A 26,577-nucleotide genomic window follows, 5' to 3' on the forward strand; every position below is an offset into this window, starting at 1 on the left:
GGTTTCTGCAGTGCAATGTGTCTCCCTCACACCAAGCTCGTTCTGCACACGCAAGGCTGCGCCTATCCAATCCGACTGGCATCACGGCCATGGAATGCTGAAGTCCACATTTTTCCCATTCAGCAAGGAAAAACGGCCTTTCAAAGCCAATCAGCTAGAAATGTTGCTTTGTTTTTATTTTCGACTGAACTTCCTGGAACCTATTATGGAGCTGTCAGGGATGTATATTTAGCTATGGCAACACAGGGCCTCCTCGCCCCCTTGCGCCACTGGTCATGTCACCTCTGATAAACAGAAAAACAATTGGTTATCCCTTTTGTCACCTTTAAAGAAAATGGCATGGGTGGTGTGTCTGTTGGAGTAAGTGACAGATACCGCCTGTATGGCTCAACACAAGTTCTCTGTAAACTGTAGAGGGATGCAAGTTTAATGTATTCCGTATTTACTATAATCAAACGTTTACCTAATTAAATTAAGAGACGAAAGAGAACATTTCTGGTAAATTAAACCCCTTAAAACCTGGGATGCTGTAATACTCTTTGTAAAGAAAACGGATGGGGAAAAGCTGACGTACAAAATGTAGTTTTTATATGTTAGTCATGATAAAAGTAAAAATGACTGGTTGGTTCATTTCAACAATCACACGGTTAACCATGATTGATCAAAACAAATAGGGATAAACATTTTAACTCTATATTCTTTTGTGAGGTTTAATGGCCAAGCTGCATTGGAATCAGCTGTGTTTTCAATCTGCAAGAGAAGGTGTGTAGCCTTTCTGCTGTCCTGATATCAGTGAGGGGCTCAGGCTATTAAGAAAAAGATTGGTTTCTAGTTTATTAACTGGAAACCAAATTAAAAGGCTAGTGTGACCTTCCATATTAAAGGAGTGCTAGTTTCATCAATATACTTGAAAAAGATGCTCTGTTAAGCAGCTGTCAAATTCATATTTCGTGATGAAAACGGCAAGGGTCACACTCTAGTGCTGCGTCCATGCTTTAGTCATGCGGAAGTGGGCGTGATTAAATCTCAACTGTGTTGGAAAAACGATAGAGACGCAGAAGAGCCTGATCCATCACAGCGCAGTAGGCCAGTACTAGTGACTTGAAGCGGATTTGGACAGATTCTGACAGCCAGTTAAGGGAGCAGAGGAGCCGTGTGTTGCAGCACAACTTAGTAATGTTGACAACCAGTTAGGCTGCTGTATTCAAGAGGAGTTGTAGAGTTTAGGCAACCATATGAGGTGACATGAACAGCCTGGAGCAAAACAGACATTGCTTTCTAGGTTATTATGGGACATGCTCCCTGATATTGTAGAGAGTGTGTTGTTGAGGCGATGTTGCAGTGGAAAAAAGAGAGGTGCTGATGGTAACAGAAAGGTCATGGATAGGAGAGCAGGTTTGTGTGCAGACATCCACTGAGATGATGTAAGCAGGCAAAGAGCAGAACCTGAGACTCCCAGTTCTCTGAGGGTTTAAAGGAGAAGCCATATCATCTTAGTTGTTTGCATGCATTTGCTTGTGTTTAGTGCCAATTTGAAATGCCAATTGGCACTAAACACAAACTAAAGTTAAGGTGAATGATATTTTATTTGGTAATAGTACCAGAGTACCTAGATTGAAGGTGAGAACATCAATAGATCACCATACATACTAGGCAAATGCTAGCTAAAAAAAATTCCATCCACAGGCCTTGGCTTAGTTTGACTAGTCCAGCACAGCAAGGATTTGCATCTCCATTAAAATCAACATCATAAATTGTTGGTCTGTTATCAGCAGTAACGTAAAACAACTGCCATTCAGAGCCAGTGCTCATATGAATCCGTTTAACTGACTAGTATTTCTAGTACCGACTATGGGTCTACCAGTCGACTGAGCATGACTATCCCTAATCATTCTCAATATTTAAGTAAGCTGTACTAGTCAACAGCTGTTATTAAAATGTGACGGATATACAGTATATTTAATCAATATTATGTAAGTATTGGATCGGACTCAGTATAAGCATCTACTCTGAAGGACATGCATCTGGATCAAGGCCAAACCCGTATCCAGACATCTATCCCTAATAAAATAAAACCCCTCTTTGAATTGAAACAATGAATTCATTGGGTTGAATATGAATAAAAGGCTGCATTAGCACATTATTTAGAAGCCCTCATCCTCAGTGTTTATAAATGTATTAATTATTATAAGAATTTTTTACTGCTACCTTTAACCTGCCTTCAGAACGGCTAAGGACATAAAATAAAAATCTACTTCATACATTTCTGGACCCTTACATAGTTTTTCAGTGAATGACTACATGGACTGCCAACATTCCAAGAAAGTAGGGATGAGAGATTGGGGGGCTAGATTTTGAAAAACAGCTTCATAAATAAATAAGTATACATGTTGAAAGAGCAGGCAAACCAGGAAATGACACCAAATGCATCCATAATCATCTTTCTCCGAATTCAGAACCTGCCAGCTCTGTGCAAAATTGAGCCAAATAAGTCCAAACAGACAGACATCAACAATGCAAGATAAATCTATGCATTCCTTCTCAAAATGCTCCAGCCCGTGTAAATAAGTACAGTACAGTGTTTTGCAGAGCAACCAGAGTAAAAATCCCAGACCGATACATCTGTGGTGTTGAGTTGAGAGGAATCTGTGCTTTGAGCCCTGGATTAGTTTGGCCTATACTTGACTTCAACATTGATGCCCACTAGTTCAAAAGTTCATTCTCCACTGACCTCTGCGTCTGACACCAACCCCATCTTTGTCCACCAACCCGTGAGCGGCTGCACGTCACAAGTCCTTCCAGGTCGTAAATTAGCAACGTTTCACCACTCATAAACTGCTTAGCTCCTGCCAGTTTGAAGGATTTTTTTCCAGTTAAAAACCAACATAGACATATCTGCATAACTGGGACGGCTGCTAGCTGCCTTGTGCGTACAGACGCTGGTCAGACTGGGAGGATGCTTGTCTCACACAGGGATTATGAATACAATGCAAAAATCTAGGGATGAATATCTCCAATTGCTACACATACACTACATTATTACCACCTGTGGGGAAACTGGACGTGTTAAGGATGTAGAGAATAAACACATGTGCGCTTGCAGTAGCCTACCTTTAGTGTCCAACTTATAGACTAGACGGGATGTACCCAAAAAGTGAATGTAAGGAGCATTTATGGGTACAAGTTGGGAACCGGCCTACTTTACATATTTCAAGGGTGCTGAATCCAAAAAAACCGGTACCCGAGCGAAATTTTGAGTTTTTGACCTTCTAATTTGCATATCAAAATGGCCGCCAAACTCCCTATCTTGCTCAGTCGTTGGACCATTTTCCCCAAGTTTTTTTGTAAGTAGGCAATCAAAGATGATGAATTAAGTGTCTAGATCTATAGTCTGGGGTCAGAGCAAGGATATAGTGGAGGCTCAGTGCCTTTTTTATGTATATATATATGCAAAATACCAACTTTTAAGGTGAAATTAAGCATTATTTGTGTCATTTTTTAAGGCCGACATAATATTCAGTCAATATCACTCTTAAATGTTCCCAGTGTATATATGATATGTGATGTATTCCATATTACATAATAACTAAGAAAAACACCATTGCAAGTTGTCTGAGAATTCATTTTTTTATGCAAACAAAGCATAATGCTCTTAATTCAAACATCGAAAAACCCAAGTGAATAGGGAAAAAAAAAAACATGAAACTTCCCTTGAACAGTTCTACAGATCACATCTTGTTTCTGTATATTTTCTTTCATGTTTCTAGCTGAATTGCTTTGCTTTCATCTGTCTTCTGTAAGTTCCATAGGTCACTTGTTTTGGTAAATTGTTTTTATACCTTTCTAGTTTGCTTGTGTGCCATTTGTCTTTGGAATTTCATTTTGATTAGTATTTCTTTCTGCAGTCCTTTTCCAAGTTCTTTGGTTACCCATTGCCTTGGTATGCTTGAGGACTACAACTCCACATTTAAACAAGGACATTGGTCATCACTCTGACATGTACACATTGCAGTGCATAACAGCCCCGATTTTCGGCATTTGCACTGGCGTGTTGTGCATTGTTTTTTACAGGCACACCTGATCATTTCCAGGCAACTTTCAGGTATTGGGTTCTGTGACATAAGAATGGGCTGTAGTCCTGAATCACCATCTTTCCATCCCATGTCCAAGGGTGAAGGAAGCTCAGGTGTGGCATAGTGAGCATTTCTCCAAACCATTGCCTGGTAGTGTACTCTCAGCAGATGGAAGTGGAGCGCATCGCTTATAGGCGGCATTGCTTCTGGTTTACCTGTCCTGGAGAAAAGTATATGCCTTGCTGCATCAACAGAGTCTGTTTTATGCACATCATATATTCTGCAGACAAAAGCCTCTGAAGATCTTTGAGTCTCCTCCGTGAGATCACCAATTCCGAGGTTGCTGAGCAATTGATGGTGCATTTTCCAGACTTTCCATGATGTACTTTTGGTGTGACTTGCAATGTATGATGTGGTATCACAACCAGTTAGTGCATGAAATGCTACAAGGCTTGGTGCTGAATCCTTTGGCAGTTTGTTAAAAACAGCATCAATTGGTATATATTGTGGCTTCCTTGTGGTACCAGACAACAGCCAGAGTTTTTTACATGCTACGTGTGGGAAATGGGAAACGAGAATCACAAGTACATCAGTGTCTCTAGATGACACGACTACTGTGTCTGACTGGCAGTGCACTGCATGTAATACCAATCGGGTATCTGCCTCTTCGTGTGTGGCTCTCAGATGAGTCAGGTTGGTTGTTGCTTTTGATGACCTAACCTCCGTCTCTTCGTCTCTGAACCCACCAGCAACTACTATCTCTTTATCATCCGGTGCCTGAGCACATAGTTCTTCAGAGAGTAGATTGGCAAGATCAGCTTTGTTGTCAGGGAGGGACAGGAAATTGGTCCAGTTTTTTGGAAGAGGCACATCACGACCCTCAACAAGTCGTCTGATTGGTTGAGCTGCTTTTGTGCGTCGTGTCCTGGTAGCACCCTTGATGGTCTCTTCTCTGTATCTGTCAAACACAACGTCTATCCTTTTATAGTAACATCCTGCTTTCAACACTGCTCTGACAAATGTGTCGGCCAGATCCCCAAATGTTACTGCTTTGTCTGGCTTTCCAAGGGCAACCACAAGTGCCTGTCCATCTATGATGAGACAAGATGACATGTCGGGAAGTTCAATAGCCTCAGGACAGACTATGTCTTCAGTTAACTTATTTACTAATACAGACTTGTTTCCAGTGCGAAGTGTCCCATTCATTTCAGCAAGGGATATGGGAACTGGCAGAAGCTCGTGTTTTAGGACAGCTGGTAAGTCAACTGGACGACCTGCCTCATAGGCCGTAACAAGGCGTTTGAGAATGTTTCGGTCAGCCTTTATGACAGTTCTGTTGTCTTTGATTTTAGGATTTTTGGCCACTTCATACAGAGATGCAAATGTTTTAGCTTTGCTCTTATGTAGGGTTGCATGGATTGGGACCTCTGGTTTATCTTTGTCCTCAGGAACAATCATCCTTTTCTCAATGAATGAATTCACTTTTTCTTGTCCTAGGTCTTTGGCAGAAAGTAATGAGCTTTGGATAGCCTCTGTGGCAACGTCTTTCGTGGCGAGATTTTGCAATGAGCCTGAGGAGACTGAATCAAACACCTTGAACCCTTTGAAGACTAAAACCAATGCCATTTCGTCTCTGTTGTCTCTCTTTTCACGGGATTTGGTAGCTTCATTGTGGACGTAGGTTTTCTCAGGTGTGTTGCTGAACATCAAATGTGTCTCTTCTGCTACATGGGACCTCATGTTGTAGGAGAGTGTCCATCTGGAAAGGGCTGAAGGTGTCTTAGTAATGCCAATGATCCCCCCTCCTTTTTTCCCTGTTCCGTTGATCCACTCCATTGCTTGGTCTGGATCGACCTGGTTGAATCGTTGATCGGACCGCTTCACAACAAAGTTGCCTCTTTGGAACTCAGATAGTACAGGTTCTGGGAGTTGGTGCATCTCAGCAATATACACTGGCCCCCATCTTGCATAGTTCAGGTGGTCATATCGCATGAAGTACGGCAACATCCAGCTGAAGGAGTGAAGATGAAGCTCCCAGAGTCCATCACGCTGAGCTCGTGTAAACTGCAACAGTGTTGAGACCATATCCATGTAGTTCCACCAGAAGACAAAGTTGACATCTTCAGATTTACTTGCGATGAAATCTTTGAGGAGACTGTCAAACTGTTCCTGCTTCAGATATGTTATCAACTGAGGAATCATTTCAGGATTTTCATCAGCAGCCATAGCAGAGATCTCATCATGGCATTCCTTGTTTGATTCTGCAGCAAACGCGAGGAATGTTGGCAACAAAAGCTGCCATAGGGCCTGCAAGGTCAGTTTGTGAGCTCTCATACCCTTGTTGTATGCTTTCCCTGACATGACAAGCATGACAGCACCCTCCCCCAGCAATCCACTCTCCAGCCACACTTCAGCTAGACCAGACCCAGCCATGTGATCTCCGATAGTCTTTAGGAAGTTCATTGCAATATGAAGTCCACCAAGCCGAGGGATTAACTTGCCCTGATATTCCTCAACACACCACTTCAGTTCCATGAGCTTGCAGTAAAGAGCTTGGTCCACTGTTATGACTGTATGCTCCTGGCCAAAATGTGATGATATTGCCATGCACCTCTTCACAACTGTATTGAGCGTATCATACTCATGAGCTGGAGCAAGGACTATTGGCAAATATCCTACTGCTGTCTGCTCTGGTTCCTTTGACGAGACTGACTGATTGAAAACGGTCCAAGAAGGTTTGGGTTCAGAATCCTGACGTCGCAGGAAGAAAGCCATGTCTGTTGCTTGTGCTTGTTTCACACACTCACTGTCTCCTTTAGGTCTGGTAAACCAGGTCTTGTTAACATGTGATGTGAATACTGGCTTGCTTGTGGCAGAATGTACATTGACGTGGTGCAGGTTCTCCAGGACATCTGGCACAACCAGTGTACGGCTAGTGGAGGGCTTCAGCATGTCAAGTTCTATATCTTTTTTTCCCCGTTGCCAGGCTGCCATTTGGGTTGCATGAAAGGTGTTCTTGTGTTGTTGTTGTGGTGTTCTTGTGTGTTGTTGCAAAGGGTCCTCAGCGATGGGACTGACCATGCTATGTACTGATCTAAATATTCAACTTGGTACGTTTCATGGTGGTCTCTTTTTGAATATTTTTCCCTATTCACCTGGGTTTTTCCCGTCTTAGAATTTAGAGAACAAATGCTTAATTTGCAAAAAAAAAAAAAAAAAAAAACATGAAATCTCAGACAACTTGCAATGGATTTTTTTCTTTGTTATCATATAATATGGTGTACATCATATGTCATATCAACAGGGAAAATTTCAGAGTAACTTTTATTTAATATTTATGTCGGCCTTAAAAAATGACACAAATAATGCTTAATTTCACCTTAAAAGTTGGTATTTTGCATATATATATACATAAAAAAGGCACTGAGCCTCCACTATATCCTTGTTTGACCCTTGACTATCGATCTAGAAACTTAATTTCCTCATCTTGATTGCCTACTTACAAAAAAAACTAGGAGGAAATGGTCCAATAACTGTGCAAGATGGGCAATTTGGCGGCCATTTTAATATGCAAATTAGAAGGTCAAAACCTCAAAATTTCACCCGGGTACCGGTTTTTTTGGACTCAGCACCCTTGAAATATGTAAGGTAGGCCGGTTCCCGACTTGTACCCATAAATGCTCCTTACTTCTTATAAAAGGCCTTTTTTCTGAAATCCGTCTAGACTATTAGACATAATGATTGTTTTGATTTTAGTATTTTCTGAGGAAATCACTATTGTAAAAGAAAGATAAATCTAAGATGCAACTTTTGCAAATATGTCTTCTTTTGATAACAATCCCCTGGTAAACATCTCAATGCTTCTGTAATGCTTCCCTTTAGTTTAATGTCAAAGTACATTTTTGTAGTGTATATTGATTTCTGGTTCATATAGGGACTTCCAAATGTACAGTATGAACATGCTCTGTTTTCAAAGCTCAATATCACTGTTAAATAGAAACATTATACCCATGCAGGTATTCATGGACTCACTCAAAGGCAACCTGAGCTTACGTTTTATTATGTGGTCCGGGCCATGCTGAGTTTAATCGCACCATAAACAAACCCACAGTCGACTCTTAATTTTCCTGAATAGAATAAAAGAATATTGTTAAATCAACTGTGACAATGACTTTTGAAACATGAGTGACCAGATAAACAAACCAAATCAAGTGGGAACTATTTAGGAAGAAGGTGAGTTATCCCCCTGCCTTGTAAATGTATACAAAGTATACATACAAAATACATAAAGTTGTGAAAATTGCAGTTGAAGTCTTCTCTGTAATTATTTAATGCAAATTCTACTAATTTTGACTTTGCTATGTCATCCGGTGGGCCAAATTGGACCCTCTGGAGGGCCGGTTTTGGCCCACGGGCCGTATGTTTGACACTCCTGTGGTAAGATAAATGGTGAAACTAAATGTTAAATGTGCTGGAAATAAAAAGAGTATTTTGTGACAGACAAGAAAATAAATAGCATGTCCAGTAGGATGGAGCATATACTGTCTGTATCTGTGTTGTTAAATAGAAACATTACACCCATGCAGGGAACAATGTCATTTTCATGCCTGGGTGTGTAAGTGCGTGCGTCTGAGTTTCGTTTATGTCGGCCACCATTGGACTGATCTTCTTCACGCTTGGAGTGTGAAATTATTCGGATTAGCTGCTCTGTAGAAAAATGCAAAAGCCCTGTTTGCCTTGCCAGACGTAAAACTAAAAGATGTGCATGTCACATCATCCCATAAAACTGAAAAGCATTTTATGTTTAAGTGTATGCCAATGAAAATGCAGATTGCTACAGAAGTCGTGTTATCCAGTTCTGCTTTTGTGTCTAACAGGCGGCTTGATCAGCGGGGATAAGGCTCATCTGGGTGATGCTATTAAATGTCCGTTAGCGCGGAGCACAGAAAGACGCCATCCTACACCTCTCTCTACGCACTGCTGTTGTAGCGGAGCGGGAACCCAGGGCCCGGAGTGAGCAGTGATTTACAGAGCAGGGAGTGAACATGGTTGAACATAACGGCATTTCTATTTTGCTTCAGAGCAATCAACACCTTCTTTTTGTCCCAGGTTGTTAGCATGTCTCGTGGTCAGCTGCACTGCCCCCTCCCACTGATCCCACTCTATTTAAGAAGGGGCGCGTCAACAGGTTTAAGGCCCTCTTGCTGAATGTGTCACCTCTTTTTCATTCAATATTTGTGCTATGAAATATTGCCAGTTGTTTAATCATTCGCCAACTATGCCCACCAGCACGACTGTCCTCCTTCACCCACCAGTCACCCTCCCGCCATCCCTCCACAAGAAATGTTTGACCCATGTCACCTTTACTGCACACACTCGTTTCAAAGCCCCAGCTGCAGCCCAGAAATAGGACAGCTTTTTTTAATTCTGGGTGTCCACTGAAAAGGCGAGTGCCCTGTGCCAGTGTCCTGTTCCAAGCTCAAACAGGAGGGGGATGACAATGATGGATGTTGTGTAGAGTTTGTCAAGTGATTTCTGGAATCTGCCTTTCCATTTTCAGTGAATAGACCTGCATATCATCAATGTTTTTTTAGAAAACAACAAAACTCTTTCCATTTTCTAAAGCAACGTGCAATAAGCTCGATAAATAATAATGATACTGACTCAGAACAACAAGGAACATGCAGGTTTATTCTCTTCAAAAAAAAGCCAAACAATGCCAGTGCATCAGTTTAAAATGGGTTGAACCTTTCAAGTGCTACGACTTCCACTTTTTGTGTTGAATGGTGAATGTGCAAGCGAAACAGATGAGTTTCAGTCTGCCAATCATCTCCAATGCCTGCAACCAAATAAAAAATGGCAACATCTGTGAGAGCTGAGAACACTTCTTTTCACAGGAGATATTTGCACGTCCAACTATCCCAGATGTGTAATCTCAGGGTAATGTGTATCATTTCTCCCAAGGAGCTCTGATGGTTGCGTATTCTCTGCTATAATTGAAGCAACATAGAATCTTTCAAAAGGCATATTCCATATTGAATATAAAACTGGGATATTTTTCTTTGACTCATCATATCAACTTTTGTTGTTCGTCCAAATTCGCTTCAGACAACAAAATATGTTTTTTCAAAGTGATTGTTTTCTGATGGGTAAGTGAAGACTTTATCTTATATTTTCATGGACTCACTCAAAGGCAACCTGAGCTTATGTTTATTATGTGGTCCGGGCCATGCTGAGTTTAATCGCACCATAAACAAACCCACAGTCGACTCTTAATTTTCCTGAATAGAATAAAAGAATATTGTTAAATCAACTGTGACAATGACTTTTGAAACATGAGTGACCAGATAAACAAACCAAATCAAGTGGGAATTATTTAGGAAGAAGGTGAGTTATCCCCCTGCCTTGTAAATGTATACAAAGTATACATACAAAATACATAGAAGTTGTGAAAATTGCAGTTGAAGTCTTCTCTGTAATTATTTAATGCAAATTCTACTAATTTTGACTTTGCAAAGTCATCCGGTGGGCCAAATTGGACCCTCTGGAGGGCCGGTTTTGGCCCACGGACCGTATGTTTGACACTCCTGTGGTAAGATAAATGGTGAAACTAAATGTTAAATGTTCTGGAAATATAAGAGTATTTTGTGACAGACAAGAAAATAAATAGCATGTCCAGTAGGATGGAGCATATACTGTCTGTATCTGTGAGAATCCCAGCTTGAGACCAATGCGCAATGCAATGCTTGGCTAATTGGATATGTGTATTACAATGTCCGTGGTCACAGCACCCTTATGGGGCATGAAATAACAAGCAGCTGTGTGTGTCAAGAGACTTCATATGTGTGTGTGCTCAGTTTGCCTGTGTGTGTGTGTGTGTGTGTGTGTGTGTGTGTGTGTGTGTGTGTGTGTGTGTGTGTGTGTGTGTGTGTGTGTGTGTGTGTGTGTGTGTGTGTGTGTGTGTGTGTGTGTGAGGGATGGTTGCTGAGAGGTTTATTAACCCAGTCCATCAAGGCAGTGTGGGATTCACACTGAGACACCAAAGGCTTAAGGATGTGAGCGCCACACAAGCAAGACAGCAAGACAGCGCCTGTCCGAAATACTAATACGGACCCTTATTTTTCACCACAACAACCCCCCCACCCCCCTACACCTCTATATCAGCTCTGCTTCCCAAGCTAGTGGACTGTGTGCTTGATTTGACCGGCTTTGCTGACCCACTCAGGAGATTATCAACACCATCCTCAATTCTTCAGCATTGCCTTTCCATTGTGATTCACGCTGCACAGCACTGTTTGCTTATGGTGATGACCGGCGGGACAGTGCGAAGCCCACTTTACAGGACTTTACACTATATAACTGTCAATATGGAATTACAGAGCACTGTCAGAAGTGCAGCGAATTTAAACACCTATTTTAGTCACTGTTCTCAATAACACATTTTACAACCAGCAGCATACCAGACATCAGAATGGCGGCAACAACCTTAACTAGCTGTGCATTGTTCACATAATACAACTCCCTGACAAGACAAACTACAGTTCTTTGACATAAGCATGCTGGCATTATTTTTTGTTGGGATGTGTTCCAGCAATAAACTAACCTCTCTGCAACGACGTACCGTTATTAAAGATGGTTAATGTACATTTACTTCATGTACAAACCATTCTAGAAAGGCTACAAAGCTTCGTTGTAAATTTCAAAAGATAAACCTGGTAAGATGTCTTGAGGTTCAGGCTAGGTTTAACTTCATAATACTCTAATGGTGTAAACAATGCTAAAATTGTTAATAAAACTGTTTTAAATGGGGGATATTAAATGTTGTTAGTGTTTCAAACTTGTTTTTCAGGGTAAAACTGCCGTGGGAACACTGTGCAGGATTTCTGAAATCATGGGATAGAAAACAGACAACTAATCTTTCAATCAAACCTTAAAAACTGGCAATTTCTGTAGTGCCACTTACAGAAAATATAGGAAAGAGAATGACAGAACATTCCTAACACAGTCTTCATGCACAGGTTGATATTGCTAAATCTTCTTGGTATTACAACACATTTCAATCAAACTACAACTTCCAAGGTCAAAATGAAATCTAATAGAATCGGAGGATGAAACCCTCTTTATTAGTCACATACATGCACACAGCAGAGCACACACAGTGAAATTGGTCCTCTGCATTTAACCCATCCTAGTACTAGGAGCAGTGGGCAGCTATTGTGCAGCGCCCGGGGAGCAATGGGGAGGGGGGATTGGAGGTGTCCGGTGCCTTGCTCAAGGGCACCACAGCAGGGCCTAGGAGGTGAACTGGGACCTCTCCAAGTAGCAGTCCACTTTCCATATTCCAAGTCTGTTCGGGGACTTGAACTGGCGACCCTACGATTCCCAGTCCAAGCCCTTACTGACTGAGCCACTGCTGGACCTTTTTTTTTATTTTTTAAATAGATAGAAACTGCCTCTATAATTAATAGTCAATAATTATATGGATAGAATCTAGTTTGTTTCATTTACCGTGATGACAATCTGAATCTTGCACCAACAGACTACAATTAGAGGTTCAAAACTTAAATAATCACCTCATAAGCTTAGATGTGAACAAATGTATACACCTTTATGTGTAGACTGTGATTGTTACGTTAGATGTTTAACACGTTCGTTTTCTGTTCTCTGATGAATGGATGCAGGCATCATGGGAATTCATAGGGGCTAAACTTAGAGACACATTCATTTACACATTTAAAACCTACACTTGACATCTTCTGAAATTGTCAATACCGGCTTGTATCGTCAATCTGTGATGCTGTTCAGTCGATCAACATGTCAGCATGGTCAGAACCCAGCGCTGTTTTTAGAGCAGACCTTCAGGTGATGAGAGTCCGCTGGATTCAGAGGTGTTGAAACAACTTTAAACCCTACCTGGATACCCGCTGTTGTATAAATGCTCAGAGATCAGGGTGAGTAATTAAAGCAACACTTAACTTAAAGCTCGCTAGCTCTGGAGTAAGCTTAAGCGAGGTTGTTTTGTGTCAGGTTTCTGTTGCAATTACCACCTCATAACAATAGGCTTAACGGAATATTAAAACACAATCCAGGTTCACAGAGGAAAACACTAAATTCTCAGCAACGAGTCACAGCTGACAACACAGAGAAGGTCTAGACCTTCACTGATCCATCTGACTCCGGGGGCCATGCAAGGAAAAGACAAGGGCCTGCTAAACATAAGTCCAAAAGGATACAAAAAAAAATGTTGTCAGAAAACACTTTAATTGAAGGGAAAAAAACAAGCACAGTGGTCAAAGTCTCAGCAGGAAGTGAGCCTCTAAACTGTGATGGATGTGGAAAGACAAAGCACTCTCTCTCTCTCTCAAATGTGTGTTATTACCAATATTTGGAAGAGAATTAAAATCCAGTTAAAACTAGAAACACCGCAGTGAACTGTATATTTATGCACGTCTTTTTTAGCTGTGCTGAGGTGAGAAAAACGCACTGATAAGCGAGTAGGTCACGCTATGGTGAGCACGAATGAAACTGCGGACATGAAGACCCAACACTGTTGAAACCAGCAACCAATACAAAGTTGTGTATAGAGGAGGACTGTGTATTTCCTTTATCAGTTAAAGAATCATTGAAATGGAAATCATTAGGGGAAATGCTTTATCAAGCAAGAGCAGTGTGTTTGTTTAAAACACTTACACATCTGTCTCTTCAAATTAAATACAAACTTATGCATTTAGGGGTTTTTAATCTGTAAGAACTATGACTATAAAGACAGGGAATCACTCAAACTGTGCCTTATCTGTATCTTTACATCCCTAATGCACAGCACTTACTCAAGCAGCAGTAAAAAATGTATTTGATGCAAACAGGCAAAAGTGACACATCGGTGAATTAGCACAAATAGAGACAAAAAGCATGGATAAATACTGTTCAAATACAAGGAATTTCTCTTTTTCCAAACTGATACGTGCTATGAATATGTAATGCAAACTGATACTCAAAAAACTGTTATAATGTGGAACTTAGGAACATTGTATCTCTCAACTCTTTTTCCAAATGTGTAAAACAGTAGTTGCTGGACAAGCAAACTTGCGTTCATTATCCGGAGTTAATATATAAACATTCTTAAGGGTCATATCATTGTTTTTCATACCATTTGAGCTTTTTAGCTTTAATCCTTGTGTATGTGATTTTATGTCTGTTGCAAGGTAATGGGATTTTAACAAGGGCTGGGCATGTGTATTTTATATGTGCTTCAATCGTAAGTCAATTATGCTTATGTGTTTTAATTCTGCTCATGTGTGTGTGCTTATGTGTACGTCTTCTTTAAATGCCGTCAACCTGCCAGGGACTGCAGATGAGAATAAGCCTCTATGGCTAAATCTGGCACATTTACATGACTCAAGTGCTCAGGTTGATTAATGAACATTGTCCCTTCTTAAATAATTAAATGAGGAAACAAAATAAAAGAAATAAAGTATTCCTTCTGTGCATGTGGAGGCTTTGTTGTGTCTTTTGGTGTGTCCCCCCCCAGTCCAGCCTGCCCTCCACCTCGCCCTCCTCCCTTGGTGCTCAGGGGGGATAGTTTGTTTTGCTCACATCTTGCCCACTGTTCCTGTCAGCACATCCGTATCCTCGGCGGCACCCTGGATGGGCTCTGTCTATGCCTGAGTCCGACGCTACAGACACCCCCAGCCAACATGATTAATAGCCCTCTGCTGGGACGCTCCATCCACTCAGCACATTGTTGAGAGCCGTTGAAACAGTACAACAGTTGCATCCCCTCTTCACACCGGGCCTAAGCCCTCCCTGTCAGGCCCCGGTACTGGCCAGATTTACAGCTACTAACCAGTACTAGGTGGCAGTGTGTCTGGGGAGGGGGGGGGGGACACTCCTATTAATCATAGCTATTGTGATGGGGGCTTTTACAACAAGTAGGCCAAAGGCTTGCCACTGTATAACACCTGTATAATCCATGGCGCCCCCCATCAACCATACATCAAAAACGACACACCAGTGCAGCGGCATTGTTATTCTCTGTGAGACCGTGGCTTGTTGGATCCAGTGAAGGCTAACAGGTGACCTGAATCTTGCTTATCAGAAGTCAGGCGACACTATATAATCAATCAATCAAATTTACTACAAATGGAGATTCAACAGTTTTATAATCCCAATCTACATTCAGATTAGACATGATTTAGAGATTCATTTTCATTAAATATGACAGAAAAGGATTCCGGCTTTGCTGCTAATAATGGTTTTAAATCGTGTGAATATCTTTGGGTTTTGGACTGTTGGTCAGCTAAATCTTTCAGCCTAGGCTCGAGGAAGTTAAGCAGACAAAACAAGAATTATAATATACAGCTCCAGAAAAATTAAGAGAGCACTCCAAACATTTCTTAAATCTTTATCTCTACATGTATGGCAGCCATTCCAGTGTCTGTTGAATTGCAATACAGAGAAATGTTGTCCGTTAACTCAAAGACGAACCTATAAATAATAAAACCAGAGAAACTGATAATGATGAAGTAGTCTCTTAATTTTTTCCGGGATGTATAAATCAAGAAATTAATATTACAGTCCAAAATGAATTGCTTAAAAAGGGTGAAAAAATAAAAACATTAAATGAGCAACAGCGAAGGAAACTCAGCTTTTCCAATAGATGGTGTTACCATACACGCATCGCTTATTCTGCATACACACCATAAATTACTATATAATTCAAGTTGCTCTAAGAACTACGCTTGCCTTACTGAATATCTGAGTTGTGAGTTATGAGAATGAGACGACTGAGGGACATGAGAGCAAGAATATCTTTAGTCATGTTGATGAAATTCAGGCCAAAAACCTTGTGCAGGTTGCTGGCAGTATTTTCAATTAAAATGCATTATTGTTGTAGTTTTTCTAAATGGCTGTTGCCTTGACTAGACTAAAGCGCAAATAATGTATTAATTTAAAAGAAAATTCCACAAGTTCAGGGTTCTCAAATTTAAAGATTTGCTGTTTTTTAACAGTTTAGAGTAAAACTCTAAAAAAATCAATAAAATCAATATCTTTGTGCAACAACCAATTTGAAGACACCAACTTTAAATTTAAGAAATTGTAATGGACAAGGTTTATTATTTTTCGGATGAATCAATAGTGGAACTAATTGTTGTTGGCCCAACCTGAAGCCTATAAATCTGACAGACATTAATGTAGGTGAAATCTCCGCCCACCCAGTTTATTGTCTTTTGACCATGTCATAAAAATAACTGACAGCAGGACTGAGAATGTAACCCCTGATCTCATGGTTAAAGCTTCAGGACAGCGGGGCCACGCGGCAGACATGTAAAGAATTGCCGTGAGTCAGATTATCCTTGCTCAGAATGCCTCCATGAGTAAACATATTTGCATAAGTGGCTGAGCGACATGAATTATGGCTCCTCTTCCTCGGAATTTACCAGCTGCCTTCTGCCAGTTCAATTGGGAGTGATATATGTGTGAAGATCAGGTGGCTGGGAAGAGGAAGGGAGGGGTGAGAGAGTGTAAGGGGGGGGGTAAAAGGCCACAACCAGATCCCAAATGCTGGGGCTGCACCCCCCGGAGGCCCACCAGCGCCTGCCTGACTACAGCTGGGGACCAAGACAACACACACTCACGCTTGACCTTGAAATAACACAGAGACGGCATGTGTGCATTCTCTCCTGATGACTGACATGACGGCAAAATGTGATGAATTAGTGAGGTTGTCAGTAATGCATGGATTAGACTGTGAAAACATCATAGTATCATTATACCGCTGCTTATTGCAACAAAAAAGAAAAACCGTGCATACAATGAGCGTTACATGTCGGTGCCTCAAACTATGCCATTAAAAATATAATTTCTTTGTAATAATTCTACTCTTCCATGTCAAATTAGCTTTGCTTTGTGCTTTTCTTTGGGGAAACCAGAGTAATTATTGTAAAGGTCAGCTAGAGAGTAATCAAATCATCCTCTACAATGTTCACTCTGTAAATCCACTGCCATGCCCCCTGATATCTACCTCCGGTGCTGTGCTGGTGATTCCAGTCAATTAGAGGTGTGCTTGTGAATTTCGTTAGTGTTTGGATGAAAAGGAGAAAGCTGTCAGTCAAAAGGCCACTCTGGCTTTGTATCTGGGGGCTGCAAGGGGCTCTAAACCTGTATTTGTATGAATAAAAATGAAGGGATTTAGCAGCAGACTGTTTCTTCTGCAGACTTGTCAAAATCTGACCTTCGCTGCAGCAGAGGGGGGTGATGGTAGGAAAGAATTGAAGATTTGAGAAGCTGAGTGACTTCTGGATAAAAGAGGTGCAACTGAAAAAAGATAGAGAGAAATATGTATGTCAGATTGAGAGTCTGTTCTCCGGTCTCTCTAACTCTCTGAGGCATAGTCCGGCAATAAAATCAATTCATAGAATTATTCAACAAGAGATTTTGAGATTTGTCTGTGTGATGACAATGGTATACAGGTGAGACCCCCTGCCAGTGTCAGGTAAGAGGAAAGACTACAGCTGCAGCTCAATACAATGTTCCAGAACACTAAACACAATAACACTTTCAGTGTTTCTGTTTTCTTTGTTAGTTGATATCAAAGTTCAAGCTTGTATGCAATAACTTAATATGAAAGCCAGTTTGACATACATCAGTTGCTTGTTTTTTAAGTTAAGACCCTGTTATACACAATCCAGAAGGCCTATATAAGTCATCTAAAAAGCTACTGCTAACAAACTGGCACTGGTGAGGACATATCACAAAGATATAGATTGTTAAGGTTCAAAAAGAAATGATCATATTCAAAATAATAACCACACTATAGGCCTACACAGCTACGTATTAAGGAACAAGGCATACAAGAGTCATTATTACTCAAAGTTTTCACAGATTTAGAACCTAGCTCAATTTACTGGCAACAATTCTAAATGTAAAAGAAGAAACAAAAACAAAAAAGGGATTTTTTTTTGTGGCTCATTGACGATATTATACATGGCTCAGTGGTTAAGATTTGAAGCAACAATTTCGCACCCAATTTCTATTTGTACACTTTTCACATGCATCTTTTGGTGTTTATGATGCTCGAAAAACTCATTCAACTTTGAACTTGGAAGGGTGAAAAAGTATTTTAAGGGTTGCATACTTGCGCTCCAACACCAACACACATGGTGCAATTGTTCAGTTCTGAAGACAACTACATGCCAGCGTTCAATCAGCCCCAATTTGACATGTTGATAAGAGTCCAGGCATAAACCCAGAACCATGCCAAATGCACTCCTGATGCATGTTTCATTGCTGCTTAAATATTATTACTAACCAAAAGTATGTACTATTGTGCTATTTAAGTGTAAACCAAATAACTTTTTTTCGAAGCCAGTACATATTTAAAGACAGATGCTGGCCACAAAGCTGTGGAAAGCACTCAATGATATGGGTCTAATGAGGTTAGGGATGGGGCATTAGATATCAGGCTCAATCCAAACCATCCCATTTAAATCAGAGGGAAGGCCCCTGCTTCCTGGGACTGATTTGCCTGGATGACTGAGCAAGGTGGAGCTGAAGCATCACAACACATGGTCCATCGTTGGCCCATCCGCATCAACTGTGCTCTCATTGTTCAGGAGCGGAGAGACGACCTTACATTCTCCAGAAGCAGAAGGAAACTTTTTTTCCCCCCTGCTTTAAGAAAAGAGAGAAAAGACTTCCTTTCCCAGAACAATTTATCTCTCTGCTTGACAAGACTCCCTGCTATATTTACCCAACTAAAATTGCAGATGATATACTTCCAGCTGCACTGCTCTCCAGCTCTTTGGCACATGGTCCTGTCAATCACACTAGTTACAACAGGCCAGGGCACTGAGACCCTCAGCCAGACGGAGAGAGGGACTGAGAAATATGGAAGGAAAGGAAATGAGAGAAGAAAGAGAGAGGGAATGAGAAACCTTGCGGGGACTAATTCATATTGCCTTGGCTGTTTGCCGTTAGTTGTTAGAGGGAGCGGAGTTACACACCAGAGTGAATGGAATTACTGGGCTTTCATTAAGAAGACAGCTGGGCCGCTGCGAAGCCTCGAAGCAGCAACAAAACACAGCCCACCCGCAAGACTTCCTGCCAAAATATTGCTGTGTTTCTTTACGAGATCTATTAGGTTGGTATGCTGCTGCAAAAACAAAACAAATTGATCAGTCTGTCAAGCACAGAATTGAGCCCTACTGTGGTTATTTGATCTCCATTTTGTCTCTCATAAGGGCAGGGATGTAACATTTCAGAGACTGGGGGCACAGGGGATTTAGGCTTAAAGATGCAACAAAGGCTTTCAAACATCCTTGACATGGATTCATTACTCAATGCAAATGCCCTAAAAAAGCTGGGAAAAAATGAATTTTTTTATTCAACTTCCATTCTATTCAAATACAGTCCAGTGTAAGGGAATGGGTTTAAGTGAGGAGAACAGAGGAGCACAGGCTCGTGGTGATTTAAGGGCTGAAGGCAAAGGGTTAAAGAGGGAGGAAAAAGTAAAAGGAAAGAGGTGGGTAAACCAGTTTGGTAGATTCCCCCTCAGCCAGCAGTGCCTGTCCATCTCACAGCAGCAGAGGCATTCCCTGGAGTAAGGCAGCAGCCGGGGGGGGGGGGCCACACTGTGCAGCTTCATGTTTTGCATCTTTCCCATTGCTCACAACTTCTAGAACTCGAGCTGCAGGGCTGTGGGAGCTGCCAGAGCTCTCATTGTAAAGGCATGACAACATGCAGGACTGTCCTCGGGCCAGCTTGGCTCTCTCATAAGAAGGGGTGCCGTCAGATACCACCACTGCATGTACACACACTCAGGGACTCACAAATGACTTTGTGTGACTACACCAGAGAAGGTCTAGGATTGTTAGATTACATTGCATTTAGCTGAGGCTTTTGTCCAAGCCAATAAACAATAAATTGATCGATCCCAGCCCCCGATTCCAAGCTAAAATCTTTTATACCTGCAAACCTGATGAAAAAGAGCGAAAGGGGCCCAATGCAGGTGCTGTTGCCCCCCCCCCCCCCCAATACTATCAGCTCCAGCAAACAATCAGAGTATGGTTCTAACTCACTGAGGTTTATTCAAGTCACTTGTTAAAATAAGTAAAATTGGAAGAAAAAAAGAAGACAACTTCCAAACTCTGTTATGTTTTTATTGGTGCAGATTTTAAGTGCTGTCATACCTGACCTTCTTTGTGTCGTTCAGAATAATTCTGTTGCGTCTGCTGTTGGGTTATAGAGGCTTGTCTGAATGCTGTTAGTCAAACAGCTTGGTCCACTTTTAAAACCTGTACGGACCCCATCACTATACACCCAGCATAAACCCCACGTACCTTTAATGTTGTTGAGGGTGTCCTTCAGGTGGGCAAAGCTGTTAAGAAGAGGGTCCTGTTCTTCATCCTGGGCAGAGAAAAACATGATGAGAGCACTAAGAGAGCAGGGGAGGACATCTCAAACAACGTTTGCCATTTGTATAAAAGTAGTTCAATCAAATCTAATCCTTTAGTATTTGGTTACAGGGTATATTACATTGAATGTGTGCTATAAAACCAACAACTGTAGCACAACAGCAATTATTTAGAATATTCTGCATACAAACTGGCATTACTAATCCAAAAAACGAATCCATAGGAATAGGATTGGGTATCATTTGTACCACTCAATACCAGTAAACCACCACTCCTCCCAATGGAAACCATTTTTATACAAATACATTATGAAAGTGTTTGAAGTCTGACATATACCCCACAACACAGGCTGTATGGGTTTAAGCTGCTGCGGTAGAGAAACGATTGGGTGATTGGCTGGAAAGGTTTCAATACTACCTCTGGGTACCAAGTACGGCTACCAAGCCCTATCCAGGAGAATACAGCTCCGGAAAAAATTAAAAGACCACTCACCCAAAATTGTCAGTAGTTTATAGAATACAATAAATAATAATAATAATAATAATAATAATAATAATAATACAACTCAAAGACATATCTATAAATAATAAAATCTAATATCTATAACATATGTATAAAGTGTGATAAACTGGGAAATACAGTAAGTTGTGACTTTTTAATTACAGCAGTGTCTAAAAACTATATGGCTCTGCATGTAGAAAATAACTCTTGAAATAAGCCTTATCTTGATACTTCTCATGACCTGCTGTACAATTAAATGTAATATTACTCGTAATGTTATGGTGTTATAACAACAAATTTGATGGCACACATTTTATTACTTTACCAAAGGTTTGGGTTTGGTTGGTTTAGCTTGATCTTAAGGCTCCTAGGTCCTGTATGATTATGAGTAGTCCAGAGTGTCACTGAAAAAAGCATTGTTAAATGTGGAGCGTCTTTGTAGCCCGGGAGGTCACAGCCACGCTACCTCACTGCAAGGGCCCAGGATCCACAATGCCTTTTATTTTTAGTAAATGCATTGAACCAGTATTAATAACACATCTGTCTCACTTCGGATCCCACACCTAAAAAAGCAAAGTTTAAAATGATCCCTATAGTTTCTGAAACAGGGACCCAAATGCATGCTTTTCCTTCTACACTAGCATGCAAATGTAGTAAAGGTGAGAGGTTATCCAGCGGTTATTCTGGACTCTACAGCCCTGTGATTCCTGAGATAAGCATGGGGAAAACTGTTCATTTTGAAATAAAGCTTTCATTACAATATCAGAGTTATACTGAGCAGAATAAAATCAGTTCTACCCTAATTGGGGGGATATGTTCAAATGCTCTGCCACCACGAGCCCAACAACCAAAATAGTGTATAGCGGCAGAGCACCAAGAAACTAATTTCAAATAAAAAATGAAATGCAACAAGATCATTGTTTTTCTCACTGTCACAAACTTTGGTCAAAGAACCCCTTTATTTCAGGAGTTCGATCAGAAAACATACAGACTTAAACCGCTAATGGCTCTCTTTCTGCCCACTGAGCCCCTCTCTCGTTCTTTGGAGGCAGATTATTAAAATGTTTTGTAAAATCACAATACCCGAGACCATCTAGTCAATCATAATTGTTGTGATTAACTTACCAGTGGAGTGTGGGTATTCCATCTGGAGTTCCTCTTGATAGCTCCAACAACGGTACTGATCTCACCCTGGACGATGTAGATGTTCTTGTCCACCATGCTGCTTTCTGAGAGACATCGGAGAAGGAGAAGGTTAGCTTTCCCTATAATTACATATTATCAATTGTACTGTATTTAACAAGCTATGCGTTACTACGGTATATATATATATATATATATATATATATATATATATATATATATATATATAGATGACCCCTGAAGACTTAACAATACTTTTGTTTTTTGAATATTTCGTTTGAAATGTGTCTTCCTTCTACTATTTAAAAACTATTCAGTCATCCTGATCAAGACTTATCAGCTCTTCAGGACACATTGTCCAAGTGACTCAGCAGCATTTACAACACTGATATCTATTGTAAATTGGAGACAAAAACACAACAAACCGCTAAACATATTGTTAACACATTGTTCTCGATTATGTTGTGACATTATCAGAACAATAACTTTATTTATAACCTTCCTTGCCTGAAACAGTAGCTTAAATTTACTATGCAACCAATCAACCAAATCAATAAAAAGACAAATAAAGCTTTGAGTTAACCATTCAAACATACATGTGGGATACTTGTCTAAACAAAATAAACAAAACATACATGACAGGAATAAACTGCCTACAATACATAATTAAATTGAAACGACCTAGACATGAACTAAAACTGTCTGATTGTGCTTCTCATGGCAAACACATTTTGTCTGCAACAATTCATGTATTTCAAGTCGGATATACAATCATTTAGACAATATTAAATTGTGCAAAAAGTATATAATAAATTAGACTGCAAGCTTCAATTCCAACTCAAAACCCTTAACCTAAATATACATTCTGAGAAGCAAACAGCACATTTCCAGGTGTACATTGAGAATGCCTTAAACCAATAAGGATAACCAAACAAAATCAGAATTACATACTGTTCATATTTGACAAGCAGTATACCACAAAATGGTTGGATTAACCTTTTTCCCTGTGTCATGAAAGCCATGGCATAGTCTTACATTACAGGAAGATTTATGAATTTATGGACTACGTGACAGAGGCCACATTCTTTAAATTCAAGGTAAGCCTCTTATTCAATAAGATAAGACGATTCAAATATGGAAGGTAGAGGCAAGGATGTAGAGGAATAGGGATAGGCTTATAGTTGATAAGACTGTCATATATATGAGGCTCCACTAGTCATTATGTTTTTCAAATAAACAATTCCTGTTTGAATCAGTGGGGTTAAGTCCTGGTCTCATATTGTATTTCCCAAGAAATGTGCAAAGTGCCCCTAGCAGGGACAGTAAACTTGGTAGAAACAAATGAGTTCAGGAAAAATTGACAATTAAATGGCTCTGCACAGGGAAAAAAAGACACCCACAACACAGTTTACCTTTAAATCATTGGAAAATATGTTAACAATAAAAAGTAAGTCTCTCTTCCCTTCATATTTGTAATGAATGCTCTATTTTTATTCAGCCGGCAAGTCACTGCATTCTTGAGCAGGAAACAGTATACAGTACATTACGTGTCTGTAGACTATTGTTTCATAAATCTGGGTACAGGGTACCAGAGAGGAAAACTATATGTTTTTAAATGAATACAGAAACGCGTCCAATTAAGACTTTCTACTAATCATCTAAAACATTTACATTGTCTCCCTTTCAAATCAGTACAATTGTACGACATCTGAATGGTTTCTCAGGGGCCAGAGGGACACTATGCTTTTCAGAATAGTTTTAGATAATCTAGATTAAAGGGTTTATGGAACAGTTAATTTTGCAAGGTGATGGTTTTAACACATTCTTTGCACAGACTTGCAAAGAAGCAAATGGACAACTGAACTTTTTGGATAAAATGTAAGACTCCCTCCCTTGCTCTGTTAACAATGCTAACAATCAGCTGGATGGGTGGCACATCTCTGCCTGTAAATTGTCAGAAAGACAGAAACAGTCAACTAAATACAGGGTTAGACAAATTCGCAAGTACATCGCACATAGTTTAAACTGCCAACAGATAAGTAACATAATACAGTCATAGAATAAAAGCTACTGACACAAGTCAGCTTGATGTCTGTCAGGTAAGAAGGTGCTAGCAGGCTAATTAGATTATCTAGCTATGTCAGTGGCATTTACTCAGAGGCGAAGCTATAAGGCTAGCTATTCACCATACCATGGTGTTGAAAACCTGTTGACAGTCCTCTGGGACAAGGAAAACACAACAAAAGGACATGTGACTACTATTTAGTTACTATCAATGGACCTTCTAAATAGTTTAAAAATAGTTTAATATATTTCCTGCCCATAAAGCCCACAGCTAACTACTTAGCTACGTGTTCATTTGCTAAGGAGAGGTGTCTTCCGTGTATGTCCTCTCGGACAACAGTAATCTATTCATGACATGATAGCAACATGCCCGTTGGAAGATTTATATCCGAATGCGTCTGTGGTTGTTATGAAATAATGATATTACCTGTGCGTGTCTGCTTTTTTAGAGATGGAGTCCTGCTGTAGCTAATGCTAGCCTAGCTCGGCAAGCTAGCAGGCTAGCCGGCCAACAGTGAATGAAGAAGACCAAAGTTCAGTTCACCACGACAACAGGAAAAAATAATGTTTTCGGACATTCCACTACGTGATAACGTAATATTTCCAAACACCACGTATTCATTCACTGTTCAAATTCATGCTTCATAAGTGAATAAATTGAACACCTTTCTGCAGCTGTCAATCTGGCCTTGGTAAACACACTGACGTGGAAAAGCTCTGCAGTCTCAACCTAGCCTGATGACGAGTTATGATTGACAGGCACCTTAACTCTTCGCTTTAACCATAATATTGGGCTTTACATTTTAAGAAACATCAGATAATAACATTTTAAGATTTTTTAGATGTTTTGTATTGTTTTTTTAATGAGGTAAACAAGATACAGATTCCACAAAAAGGAAATAACACTTGTGGTGTAGACAAAAAAGGGCGGGACAAAGGCAGCAGTACTGAGGTATGTTCGGTTGCGCCTGGCTGATGACGAAAACACTGTGTGTGAAGCCCCATGGCAGAGTCCAGTCTCTCACTGTGTGGAGGCTGTTCTCTGTTCGCTCTCTTTTCTCAGGCTCAACTTCACTCTCAGTGAGTAGGAGTGCAAGGATTCTTGCTCTGGCTCTCATTGTGGGGTCGATTACTCTGAAAAATATTATTATGCAATAACTCTATTACATATGCAATAACAATAATTCCCCTCTGGTTGGCAGACAACTCACTGCTCCATAGCCTATCTGAAGACTGCTCCATAGCCTCTCTGTAAACTGCTCCATAGCCTCTCTGTAAACTGCTCCATAGCTTCTCTGTAAACTGGACTTAACATGCAATCCTTCACACTTAACACTTAACATTGTACATTTACAGTATATTATTATGGCCTTTTTGTACATTTGTATATTTCCTTTTCATTTTTATTCATTTTCATTCATTTTTATTTTTACTTTATTTTTTAGTTCTAATAATTTGTATTTGTTTTGCTTGTCTTTGTATTTCGCTGCTGCAACGCAAACATTTCCCAGTTTGGGATAAACAAAGTACTTCTGATTCTGATTAAATAACTGATTTAGAGATTTTTTTCCTCTCAGGCTGATCTGTTAAACTTTGCCATGAATTATAAATATGCTATATAAAGCCTATTTTTGTATGTGGAAATAGAAACAAAGCAAAAAGGAATGACAACTGTAAGGTACAGGTTGACGACTGACCAAAAGCCCCATGAAAAATAAAATGTGTTATATATGTATTTTTATAATAGACATAATGTATTATTATATTAAATAATATTATATTTTAATATGTTATTTTATTTAAGGAGCAAATGCACTCTGTTAAACTGTAAAAGTGTAAACTTAAATTATACTGCATCTACAGGTTGCAAATGAAAATCAGATTGTGATGATTCAGTAACATACACATAACTCTCCAGATTGGTGTTAGACTGTTGGTTCAATAAAACCATCAAGCATATGGCATTACCTCGAGTTTAAGAAAATGCTTATGAACATTTGTCACTATATTTAGATATTGTGCATATCAAACACTTACTCGATTATTGAACGAAAATGTAGCAAATGTATTGATTATATATAGTTATTGTTTTGGTTGCTGTCCTATTTGGGTTAGAGCTTACCATCCAACAAAGGATTTAACACGACTGGCACATTGGATGTAAACACTGTAGGAGTGAAAGATTGATGTCTTCGTTCACATGAGTATACAACCCGTCATGTGAGCCAAGTCTTTTGTTCCAAGTCTCAAGAGGAAATTGCTTGTTTCTGATTTTCATCCATTCTTTGGTTAAGGGTCATTGCTGCTTCACTAATGTTGTTTTCCCCAAAAAATATTATCAATGTTCAGTATTATGCTTATTCAAAAGTTACAAAAATCATCTT

The 26,577-nt window shown here is 40.0% G+C and overlaps 1 protein-coding gene across 2 annotated transcripts in view; it reads right to left on the reverse strand.

The window, feature by feature from the left end:
• gbf1 (golgi brefeldin A resistant guanine nucleotide exchange factor 1) overlaps positions 1–24,910 on the reverse strand; it is an 87,858-nt gene extending 62,948 nt beyond the window's left edge. For both annotated transcript variants that reach the window (XM_063874793.1, XM_063874792.1), the window contains exons 1-3: positions 24,621–24,910; positions 22,112–22,215; positions 20,411–20,477 (exon numbers count right to left, since the gene is read on the reverse strand). In XM_063874793.1, the coding sequence (XP_063730863.1) occupies positions 20,411–20,477; positions 22,112–22,207 (163 nt within the window). In that variant the 5' untranslated portion in view covers positions 22,208–22,215; positions 24,621–24,910. The remainder of the gene's footprint in view (positions 1–20,410; positions 20,478–22,111; positions 22,216–24,620) is intronic.
• Positions 24,911–26,577: the final 1,667 nt, after the last annotated feature.

The sequence above is a fragment of the Eleginops maclovinus genome, chromosome 22 (genome assembly GCF_036324505.1).
Source record: "Eleginops maclovinus isolate JMC-PN-2008 ecotype Puerto Natales chromosome 22, JC_Emac_rtc_rv5, whole genome shotgun sequence".
NCBI lineage: Eukaryota > Metazoa > Chordata > Actinopteri > Perciformes > Eleginopidae > Eleginops > Eleginops maclovinus.